The 12633-nt window shown below is 42.5% G+C and overlaps 1 protein-coding gene across 1 annotated transcript in view; it reads right to left on the bottom strand.

Annotated features, from left to right (window-relative positions):
• HGFAC (HGF activator) overlaps positions 1-6883 on the bottom strand; it is a 41328-nt gene extending 34445 nt beyond the window's left edge. The window contains exons 1-3 of the mRNA XM_009866149.1: positions 6737-6883; positions 5184-5238; positions 3248-3344 (exon numbers count right to left, since the gene is read on the bottom strand). Of these exons, the coding sequence (XP_009864451.1) occupies positions 3248-3344; positions 5184-5238; positions 6737-6802 (218 nt within the window). The 5' untranslated portion in view covers positions 6803-6883. The remainder of the gene's footprint in view (positions 1-3247; positions 3345-5183; positions 5239-6736) is intronic.
• Between the last annotated feature and the right edge of the window lie 5750 nt (positions 6884-12633).

Genomic DNA, 12633 nt, shown 5'->3' on the forward strand with positions numbered 1-12633 from the left:
CCTTATTGCCTTGCAGTGACCATGAAGAGGTTGGTCCTTTCCTGTGATGCCAGGCTGCCTCCTCACTGCCAGGCTTCTTGCACATTCACATAATCCTTACATATTTTTTCACCATACATCTCTCAATGTCTGGGAGAAGATCAGCACATCCTCAGAGATACTCCACTTGTTACATCCCTGTCTTTTTAAAATCTCTTCTTTGCTGGGAGGCTTATCAAAAATGTGATTTCATTTTGGTCTTACAGGAGACCCTCAGACCTTTTTAGGTCTTGTCTTGATCATGATAGATGGCCAAACTTCACACAACAACACCAGAGCAACCACCAACAGCACCAGAAAAAGCCAGAGCCTAATGTTTTGTATCTCCTTGCTCAGATCACATATCCTTCTCCTTTCCAGGACTGGCTTGTAACCCAGTTGGCCAAAAAGCCCTCCTTCACACTGCTTTCAATCTGTGGCCAAAGTACCAAATCTTTCTGTTTCTAGAGAAGATGGTAAGATCACACCCTTCCTATAAAGACCCTTGCAACTTGGCACAACAGGGACCCACACATCCAAGGCTCAAGCTAGGATAAGGCTTCTCCAGGGTGTGAGATAACACCTTCCAAATCACAGGCAAAATCTGCCCCTGCTGTTACTCCTGAGTGGGATCTTGGGGGAACTCATCCCACCATGGTGCACAGGGGCAGGACACTGGCACCATCTCTGCAGCCACAGCTTCACTGCAATTCAGACCACCCTCCCCATTTGCTCTCATGGGTGTTCAGTGCACCCCCGTTTTGTCTGTCCCTACGCTGATTTGTTTTTCTGGGGATACCAATGATTTTCAACTAATTTTTTCTCTTCAACAAAAAAGGCAAATCTACATCAAATTTTTAGTACCTGCTAAGAGGCCACTAAATAGAAATCTATCTATGGAAACAGGTTATAGTTAAAGGGAAATGCAGTATAGGATGCTGTAAGAGGAAATTTGTTATTGCAATGCTGCAATTACTTTGTCTTCTTTCCTGTATTTTTGATAAAGATTTATAAAGATAGAACTTGTTAGTTGCTCTCAGAGAAAATAGGGAGAGGTTTCTGCAGTGAGGACTCTGATTTATGTTGAAACGTTTGTTACAAATGAACAAGATCGTGTCTGATTGCCTTCCACATTTAGCCCTTTGAATCAACACAGCAGCTTTCGTAAATGAAATATCCAGAGAGACACTGCTGTTAAGTGCTTACTGCAGGAGGACTGTCTTTTTATTGAACTTAATATGATAGGCTTGCACACAATATCTGTGTGATATGTAGCATGAGAATGTATATAATAAAATTAAAGCCACTTGGAGCAGGCTTCGGATTGCACTAGAAAGTCCTGCCTGTGGTCCTTCCTTAAAGTATGACTGGAGAACTAAAGACATGGACTATTTAAGTGCACAACCCAGCACTCTCTTGGTCTGGTCTCCTTGCATTTGGCCCCAAAGAGACAGGTTGCCTCCACTCTCCCATCACCTCCATCCTTACCAGCCGCTTGCAGGCAGGCAGGAGCAGGAGGGGCACAAGACTTGCCCTCGGCTGCTGCCCACTGGGTCCCCTGGGATCAGTTACTCAGCATCAGCCCACCATGGGCTAGTGCCAAGTCACACAAAAACGCACAGAACAGGCTTCCCAACTGCTGCTCAGGGCTCTTTTCCTGCCATCTCTTTGCCTGAGGTCACATGTTGGGTTGTTTTTATCTTATGAAGGAAGAGTAAACACTGGCCAGAAGGTCAGCCATGAGGTGAAATGGCCTGTCAAAACCAAACAGCTCCAGCTGTCCTCCTCCTCATCTCCCTGCTTCTAAATTGCTTTTAAAAATTGGAAGCATGAGAGCAAGTTGTCCAAGGTCAGGTCTAAAGTGTGCTTTTGCCTTGGATCCCATCCATTCATGTGGTTTTCCTTTTTTTTTTTTCCATTTCTGTGGCCTAACTGGCTAAAAACAAATACACAAAGTGTCATGTATTAACAAGATCCTTCTTAAGCATTGCATGAAATTAAGTGAGTCCAAAGGTCAAACTCTTCATGGCTACAATTCATCAAAGACAGGATTCAAAATGGAAAATTATTCCAGTTCCCTTACTTTAGTTAAGATATTCTTGAATTCTTGTTTCCTGGAGGCTTTTCTTATCTGGATTGTATTTATGGATGATAGGGAAATTCAGAAGAGGTCTCCTGTGCTGAAGCTCTTTGTCTGTTTGTGTAAGGAGGTATATGTGGCGTTGTTTACATTTACACCAGCACTTGCACTTAAAACAGATGTGCCATCAGAAAGATGATACAGATCATGAAAAAATTAGACAGGTCGGTATAAAAAATGAGAGTTCTGCCATGCATGGGCAAGTAAAATAAACTTTATAAAATATTATCTCCATTCAGGAAACATGCAAGTATGTGCCTTTCACATAGCTCATCTGTGCATGAATTTTCACATTACTGGTACCTGTACATTCCCTGCTGTGTTGCCTTTGATTTCTGTTAATATATGCCCCTTGATATATCATAGAATGGCCTAGGCTGGAATGGACTTTAGAGATCTTAGATAGGATTGTCTGCAAAGTTAGTCTTGTTTATTCAGTGCTTGTTTTAGCAAGTTTCCCACCTGACTGCCCCTACCCCAAAACTGAAGGATGAATACTTTAAACATTTTCTGCATATGTAAAATAACCTTGGCCTTAAAAAAACTAGCAGACTCAATCATCACCCAATACCTCACCTCTCACTACTGAGCTGCCCAAAGGAGGCCTGGTGCCAATCTGAATAGAAATTATAGATATGGGAGGAAAAAAACAAATTTCAGATAGTCTCTGCTGCAGTACAAGTATGGTCCACACAAATCAAACAATTCCTCAACCGAGAGGTGTCTTTCAGGTGACCTGACCTCTCCTTTCTCCCTCAGCAGAGGGTTTCTATCAGGTCACTCTATTGGTCCTGCCCTTTCTGTTCAAGCTCTTGCACTCATATAAGTTGCACTGCCACCACAGAGGCTGAGGAGGAAAGATTTCTGCAGTTCTTGAGCTTTCTGTGGCCCTGGAGACCCTGCACATGAGCTCCTTCCCCTCTGAGCATGAGTTGACCCAGAGCCATGACTATCAGCACAAAAACTACATGGCTGTCCCTGGGCACCAGAGCAAGCCCAAGTCAATTATGCTATAAACAAGATTAATGCACTAAAAGGATGACATTTTCATTTGAATGCTTTCTTCATTTATGATTAATGTTAACTTACCATTTCTTTTGGGAAAATAGATTTGATAAACACGAGTGATAAAACCTTCCACCGTACCGGAAAGGAAATTTGCATAAATTTCCATCCTCTGTAAACACTGAAATACAAACATAAAAAAATCTCATCATGCAGCTGAACACCAACGCACAGGTATATATATTATATGCTATTATATGAAGTTGGGAAGATAGATATCTAAGTTTTTCAGCTGTACTTTGGACTCTGTGTTTCTGCAACTTCTAGTGCGTAAGAAGAGGTTTAAAATCCTACATAATGACTGAATCAACAAAGATTAATGGGTCCTGAGATAGAGTAAAAATCTCAGATCATTTCAGCTCAAAATGTATTGCAATTTCTGGTACAGCAAATGCCAATTATATTCATTAATTGCAATTATCGTTTCTAATTATGTAGGATTGTAATAGCATATTAAATTGATTTCTGAAGTAGCATCCTTTCAGGCTCCATATCACATTGTAGCATCTGCTTAAAACAATTAAGGCACCAGACAATACAAACTGAAATAGAAACAGTCAGGAGAAAAAGGTTTTAAAGATTTGGGGAGATGACATGTAATTTTGATCATACCACCTTCCCTTTGGGATAAGAAGATTCCTTACAAGCAGGGAGAAATCGATGGGACTGGTGTCTGAAAAGGGCAAGTTTTATGTTTACCACCTCAGTGGTGGGAGTCTAAGGAAGGATGGTGGGAGTCTAATAGAAAAAAATCCTTCAAGATGAGTCTTGAGAATGAAGGAGACTGAAGATTAAACAGACAATGAAAAACTGTCAGAGCTTATTTAACCATTAAAATAAAAGCAATCACTTCTGAGAGCCAGGAGCGTGAATGGGAAGCCAGCCACTGCCCTAAGAGGGAAATGGGGTGTACAACCGAGCTGGCAGCACAGTGCATTTCCACTCCTCGGTGAGGATGTACAACTGCTCCGTGTCCTGAGCTTACCCCTTCCATCATGTCTGGGGCTCCTGCATGCCTTTGCAATATCTCTTAGCCCTGATATCTGTTAAGTCCAGACTCATCATCTCAAAGAGCTGACGAGGCTCGTTATTAGCATTAAGAAAAAAATAACCCGTTCCTGTGGTCCAAACCCTTCCTAACTGGTTGGAATTACAGTCACTCTGTCTGGCCTAACTGTCCCCTTATCTGTTAATACAAAATAGGCACTGCAAGCCCATCTGCTATCCCTGTTTCAAGCTTGGTTTTCATTGCAGGAACTAATTAAGCCAATGTTCAGATATTTACCTTCTCTGTCTGATAGCTCCTGGTATAAGCAGTTAAGGGAGTTGTGAAAATACACCCATTCAGAAGACATATTGCATCCCAAAGCCCATTAAAGACTGTTCTAAGCTATAATAGGCACCACTAGTGGCCTGATTCACGCAATCCTGATCAGCAAAAGCACAGGACAATACAGGCTTTCAAAATGAAGGTTTGCAATGCCTGCAAAAAGGCAGGATGTCTGTTTAGGTGCCATTCAAATAAATGCAACGCAATAAATTGCACAGGACTGAAACCCTTCACCCACAGAGAGATCAAGGGCTGTGGCAGAAATAGAACCTATACATACAAAGAGCTTATGTACTTTAAAGTTGCAGGGCAGACACAGCTCTCATTAAAATAAAAGGAGTTGCACATCTACAGCCACATCACTTTATGAGTGAATATAAGCCACACTAGCTGAGGCAAACTAAAATCCCATCAGCACCTTCCCATTAATCCACACCTGAAGGAAAATTACCTGAGATTCCTGAGCTAATCCCAAATTCCCCTCTGCATAGAAACTAATATTTCCATAACCATTCCATAATCCTTATTCATGTTGAAACAAAGACAAGCTTACTACTGACTTGCACAGCATGGACACAGACAGGCAGATCACTCTTACTGTCACGAAACCTGTTGAATTTGACTTTGTACCTTGTGGGCGAGTGAACTCATGTTTTGAGCCTCTTCCTGACTCAGATTTGTAGTGCTACAAAGAGAAAAAGAAAAAAAATGAATGTGGATTGCAGACACAAATTATCTGGGAACTCTGGAAAAACCATCCTATAGAGTCACATGTGCTTTCCAGGGTGCCCTGAAATTGTGATTCTCCCAGTGCTTCTGCAAAGACCTCATTATTTGAGTGTGATTTTTGCTGGGGCACAGTCTGGTGAAACAGGGTAGATAAACAGTGACTTGTGAAACGTCTCTGTTAAAGCAGAAAAGCCCAGCAAAGCACAAAGAAAGGCCAAAGCTCTGCTCAATTATATCTTTCTATTGGCAAGGGACACATCTCCTGTTTCTGTGGGCAGGAAGCATGTATGCATTCTGGGGCCAGTTCACAGTTACAAATTATATCCCAGCATTTGACTTTTCCTGCCATTTAGCTGTATCCCCCCAGGGCGTTAGTTAAAACAGCAACAGCTACTTTGGTTGGGTTCGCCCATCAGCAGGCAAAGAGTGCTAGGCTGAGCTGATTTTATGTCAGGGGAAATAATAAGCAGTGGAAATACACAGAAAGTACAGCTGCCACCGAAAGTGCTGACAGCTGAAGTGTAGCAAAATAAAAGTATCACCAAGCAGTAAGAGGAGTAGCACATCATGAATGTAGAACTGGAGAGGGGACATAACAGGTAAAGGATAAGACAAAGCTGTTGCTAAGGTGTGTAGGGAGAGCTTGAGCTGTTCCGAGGAAAACACAGTTTTTACACTCTTTGCTGGCTCTGCCAACAGCTTCAGCCAGGGCTGATCTTTTCCTGAGCACTGTGAATGTTCCACTCTGCTCCCACCTGCAATGTCTAAGGAGGTACTTCGGTACTTAATTGGAAGAGTTAGGATTATAGTATCATTTAAGCACATCTGAGGTAATTTTAACCTAGCTAGTGAAAAGCTAATTGTAAAGCCGTGCAATTGAGGGTCCAGGCTATCAGGTTTAATTGAACTAGCAAAGCCAAACCATCAGGGCCGTGCTCAGCAGTGCTGCAGGTGCCTTGCAGACGTGCCCAGAAAAAGACACATAGCACATGACAGAAACACTGAAGGGCATGGCATGAAAACCAGGAGTTGTGTGAAAAGAAGGAAATGGTTACCTAGGCTGGCATGTTCAGTTACCAGTTAGCAGTAAAGCCTGGCGGGGCAGCACTCTCCCTCCACACTACTGCAGGTACCTGCTTTTGTCAACACTTTTCTGAGATGCATTTTCAAAGTATTTCAATTTCTGTCATCCTTCCTCCCCTCTCATTCTTCCTCCCTAGCAGGGCATGGATATAAGCAATTTCTTTAAATGCAGATATGCATGGGAACAGCTATCCCACAGGCCCACTGCTTAGTCAGCACTGCTGTGAGCCTTCATCTAGCAAATCCCTTCTGTTTTTCATTTGAAGTGCTCTTCCTTTCAGTCTGTTCAACTCATCCAATCCCAAGGCAGCATTGTCCTGCCAGCAGCATGTAGGTGATCCACCACTCCAAAACAGAAGAATCAGACTTACCATCCTTGCACAGTCACTGCTCAGAGCCAGAGCCAAGACAACAGTGAAAGGAGCACAGACTTTCATCTTTGCTCTCCTCTCACGAAGATTTTGTCTGGCAGAGGGAAACTTCCAGGGCTGGGCTGAAGCGGGAGAGTGAATCAGCAACAAGCTTTTGCAAGGGACTGTGATTTACTTGACTTTAGGGTGTTTTAGTCTTCTAAGTAAGCAGAGCGGTTATCGTTGTTAATCATTAATGTCTTTGCGGGTAGATGGGAATGCCATGGAGTGAGATACTCTTCCTAAACGACAGGGAGTGAAGAGTTTACAAAGTGTATTACCCTTAGAGGTGATCCTTGGTGTACTTAGTACTTCCAGAGGAGCCAATTCAATGTTGCTTGTGATCAGAGAGGATTTACCATCCAGACATTTCCCATCTCTTTCCCATCAGGAGCTAATTAAAAGCATGGTATAGCAATAACAAGTAGTTCCAAGCAAGCCCACTCAGGAGATAACACTACATTGCAAAATATGGAACAGATCAATGCTGATATCAGACAGAAAAATTACTCATTAACAGATGGTTACCTGCTTAGCTGTGACTTATAACAGCAGCCTTTCAGCAGCAGACTGGGAAAATTAAAGAGGAAAAAAAATAGCCATTATTCTGACAAAATATTTTGTGTACCAGAAAAATTCATTCTGCAGCTGCCTCGAGCAAAGCCATTTCTGTTGTGTAGGTGCTTGGCTGAGAAAGCTGCTCTGCAGAAAAATTTCTAATGGGGATGCAGAGGGTATTGCTAAAACTGAGATTTCACCAGTGGTGTCTGTTTCAGCCCCACCTTGCCCTACAACCAAAATCCACAGGTTTGGCTGGTACAACTGTGTCTCTGCTTGAGGCTTTTACCAGCCATGTCCTGTCAATCAGGGACCACACCTCTTCACACCCAAAATCCCCAGAGCCACAACAACAAAAAGAATACTGTAGCCCTTGCCCTTGCTTAAGTTGTGCTCTGCCCTTTGAAGTTTCACCAGCACAGCTGTGGAAGGGATGTGTTGTTTTTTGTGTTGGGTTTTTTGTGTTGTTGGGTTTTTTTTCCTAACACTGCAAGATGATGGCAGTAGGGCCCCGCGGTGCAATTTTTTGATGCTAACTTCAGAAAGTGCAGCCTCTAAGAAGAGACTGCGCTGAGAAGTAAAAGCTACTGAACAGAATTGGTTCTGTTTAGTTCAAATGAGGGCAATGGTTTATAATGTTGGAGGGCATTTCTACTGGCTGTGCTATCACACTGTACATCCATCACCACGGTAATAACTCTTGTTGGTACACTTATGCATATATAGATTTATGGACAAAACTTTCCTACTGTCAGCAAGGCTTGGAACTTGTGGAATAGATCTGTCTTACTTCATTTCAAAGACAGGAACAGGATGTACAGACAGTCTGATCTGCCTGGGGACACCTGGCAAAACTAGAACAGAGATTTCCACTTCCTACCCTCATTCTTGACTTTGGCCATGAGGCTTCAAACTAGGAATGCCAATACAATGCCTTGTAGATATCTGCTTACCATTCAGGCTACTGAAATTGTGCAAAGGAAGCAAAAAACCCTAAAAACCCATTAGCCGTTATTCTATTCAGAATTCACAAAAACTGCAGAAAGAGAGGAGCAGAGGACAGAACAGTGTGGGGAAGGAAGATGCTTCTTTAAAGCCACAGAAATAACATCTTCTACCCGTTTCCAGAATGAAAATCATCTGCTTCCAGGACCAGAAACGTTGTGTTTCTGTGGTCACCAAGGCAGACTGTAGGAAATCATTTTCCCTTATGTAGAAGTAAGAAAGAAGAAAGGCAAGAATGCAGTCTGTGTCCATGTGTCTGCTGTAGTTTGTAGGCATTGAACTACAAGCAAGAGTTGCAGAGTGGCTTTCTGGGAAGACACAGCTCTAAGCTTTTAGCTCAATCTGATTCCTCCATATGAAACAAAAGGAAGAAACACCGTCACCAGGAGCCTCTTCAGCTGATAGGATGGTGCTCACACAAAGCAAAAGAAAAAGACATCAAAGCCAGAAATTACAACAGCTGCCAGAGAAGCACCATCATATAATGGGAATTACCTCTGAGTAAGGTCTGAATAATGACCGAACAGTGCTTTCAGGGTTGAGACTGGCAGAGGCTGCCCAGAAACGTTGTGGAGTCTCCTTCTCTGGAGATTTTCAAAACCTGCCTGGACACGTTCCTGTGTGGCTGCCCTGGGGGATCCTGCTCTGCCAGGGGGCCTGGACTAGACGATCTCTAGAGGTCCCTCCCAACTTCTAACATTCTGTGATTCTGTGATTCTCTGAGTCATTGAAAAACTCTAACTACTACAAGTACACTACCTGCATTGGTTCAGCAGAGAAGTGTCTGAACAGGTCTTAAGCGCATAGAGAAAAGGCAGAATTTGAGGTGCCTTTTTGGTAAATTATGTTAAATAATCAGTGACTCTTTCAGCTATTTGTAACCAGAAGAAAGTCAACCTGACTTCATCAGACTTTTCACAGAATCAATAAAAACTAAGTATGCCATATTTTTCTGAGAAACTTGGTATCTCATTAGCAAGAAACTGCTCAGAAGACTGAAGAGCTAGTTTTGATATTGAATTCTTACAAATTTCACAGGGCTTTGGGCACTTGGAATTTCATAAGGATGAAGAATAAGGTCTTGGATGCAGATATCTGTGTTACATCATGTGAAGCTTTTGGCCAGGAGTGGCACAAAAACTGTGCGTGAAAGGACAGTCAGGGAACAAACCTGGGGAAAGAGAGCTGAGATGTGTGACTCATAGAATGGTTTGAGTTGGAAAGGACCTTCAAAATCATCTAGTTCCAAGCCCTCTGTCATGGGCAGGGACACCTTCTGCTAGACCAGATTGCTCAAAGCCCCGCCCAACCTGGTCTTGAACACTTCCACGGAGGGTGCAGTCGCAATTTCTCTGGTCAGCTTGTTCCAATGCCTCACCACCTTTATAGTGAAGAACCTATTCCTGACATCTAATCTAAATCTACCCTCTTTCAGTTTAAAGCAAATAGTACTGTCAGTACATGTCCTTCTAAAAAGTACCTTTTCAGCTTTCTTGTAGGCCCCCTTTAGGTACTAGAACACCCTACACTGGTCTGGTTCTATGCCGTTGCAGATAGGATGAGGGGAAATGGCCTTAAGTTGCACCAGGGGAGGTTCAGGTTGGATATTAAGAAGAATTTCTTTACTGAGAGGGTTATCATGCATTGGAACAGCCTGCCCAGGAAGGCAGTTGAGTTGCCATCCCTGGAGGTGTTTAAGAGAAGGGTGGATGTTGCCTTGAAGGACATGGTTTAGTGGTGTTGATAGGGCCAGGAAAAGGTTGGACTTGATGATCTTGAAGGTCTCTTCCAGCCAAATCTGTTCTAGGATTCTGTGATTCTATAGAGCCATCCAGCATCGTGGTCCTGGATGAGCCGAAGATGACCCTAAAGTCAGAGAGGTGCCAAGCAGGGATGCCATCCCTTACCCTACCATGGTAAAGGATGACTCCACAGCCTCTCCACTGAGAATCCAGATGCACAGCACTTCGAATGTGAAGATAATACAAATGAGTAAAAAACAAGTAGCAGATATCTTAGGGAGTTTTAGGAAGCATAGCCTTTTTTGTTTACTCACATACACCTGTGCTGCAATCGCTGGTGCTTGGATAGTTTGTGGGAACTGCCCCTCACCTCGGGAATGGACTAGCCAGAGCCAAAGGCAGAGCCAGCACATGCAGCCAGTGCTCTCCTCAGCACAAAGAGCATCAAATGGTCCATGCCCCCAGCAGTCTTCTGCCTGTGAGAAAACAGTCAGATGTTTTGGAGCGAAAACCATAACGACAATGAGAAAAGCAATGTAGATACGGAAACAATCCATATGACATTCAATATAAAGTCCCCAGCATTAGATTTTAAACTCCATTTAGATCCAATTTTTAAATGAGGGTCTGTAAAACACTAAATAAATGTCAATATATTAAAATTTGTTATTATTAATATTAAAAGTATAATAAATAAATATGTCTCTGTGTGAATGTGTATATATAAACAAGAGGAAATATGGAAATGAGAGCTAAAGGAAAGACCTGGCTTTGGGGTGGCAGAATATTTGGCAGCTGTATGGCTTGGAGTCTGTATTGCAGCTCATCCCACCAGTGAAACTGCAGCTAGGGTCTGGTCCTTGTTTCCCAAGCAAATTCCATTTTCCTTTTAAAGAAAGACACATTGTAGTTCTTAATTTTGCTATACATAATACTGAACATTTCCCGTGGAGCTCGTATAATCCAAGTGCATTTAGAGCCAGATTCTGCAACTGCTGAAGTGAGTGAAAAGTTTCAAAATAAGACTAGGAACTCTTCATTGTGTTTGCAGGCTGTAAACCTTTTCTACCAAAATCCCTAATTTTCAGCGTTTTTCTTGTAATATTGACATCATCATGGGAAAATGAAAAGGCAAATAAACACACAATAAATGAGCAGAAAGAGAGAAAAATCTTTGCTGCAGGGGCTGCCTCGTACGTCCACCTTTTTCTCACTTCTCACATTGCCATGTTTTTTATTTCTTTAAATTTAACAATAATTAATAAAAGCCCAGCCTGAGCCCAGACTCTGAAGTACTTAGTAATAATGAAGCAATATAAACAACCATCCCAAATCATTAAAAACTAATGAAAATAAATTGAGTCAGTCACTGATATGAAATAATAACATTGGTTGTTGAGGGTTTTTTAGTTAGTTCACTATACATAAGTGGAAAAGATAAGTTTAAACACACACATCTGTTTGAATTCATTCCCATGTACCAGCTACCAAGCAGACTGGGTTAGGGTTGTCCCATGACTGCAAGTTTATGTATTCTCTATTTTTACATTATTAACTGCTGGTTGTAAGTATTTCTGAGAAATCTAAGACTCAGCTAGTGCAAAACTGAAGAAAAACTATAACCTTTTCTAATGCGTAACTGATTTCCCTATATATTTTTGCCAACTTCTATGCTTTTTCACAGTAATGAGGCGATAAATTTTTCTTCTTTCGAAGAAGGTAACATACAGCAGTCAACTAACGGGGCAGTGTCGCCTCCTGAGACGAGCTGATTCCCAGGCTTCAGTTGACATGATTGTTACGAAGCCCAAACCCAGCATCCTGGAATGAGGACAGAGTTGCAGGCTCCAGCATCGTTGGCACAAGGACCTAGTGCTAGATCTAAAGTCCCTGCAAGTGTACTATGTCTGAGGCACTTAGACAGTCTGATGTGTGCATGTGAATTAGAAGTATTTCCGGCATGAAATATATAACTTCTGATTTATCTTTCAGGAAGGGGAAAGATGCAAGTGAACATGGGTGTCAATTCTGCTCCTGCTGTACTAGCAAGGAACTCTGTGCCGACATGAGACCAACATACAAACCACCCTGACCCTCTTTTTTTGTCTGGGGACCCTGCAAACCATGCTGTAGACCTTCTTGTCACTGTCAGATGGGATTTTCTTCATCTCTGTTGCTTGAGATCAACCTCACCATCTGGTTCTGGGAGCTTTTACCAAAACTCATCTGTCCCCATTACTTAGTGAATGTCCTTATCACCGGAACTGAGACTAATACTCAAGGGCTCCAAGTGTGGTGTCTTTTCAATGATTTTAAAATAAGATAATGCAGCAACACTGGGAGAATGTGAGGAACCCTTGCCTTTCCTTCTAACACCTACTGCTCAGGGCTGCCCTGACACAGGAGGTCATGTGTCAGACCTGTCTTGGGAGATGGTGCAACCTCAGTCAACACTCACGTCCAAAACCAACACCTTCAGCACTGGGCAAGAAGTAAGCCTCCGCCTCCTCTTTGTTCTGGGCTGGTGCCTAGAGAAAAGTCATTGCATTCCTC

The sequence above is a fragment of the Apaloderma vittatum genome, unplaced genomic scaffold, assembly GCF_000703405.1.
Source record: "Apaloderma vittatum isolate BGI_N311 unplaced genomic scaffold, ASM70340v1 scaffold2363, whole genome shotgun sequence".
In the NCBI taxonomy this organism is placed as follows: Eukaryota; Metazoa; Chordata; class Aves; order Trogoniformes; family Trogonidae; genus Apaloderma; species Apaloderma vittatum.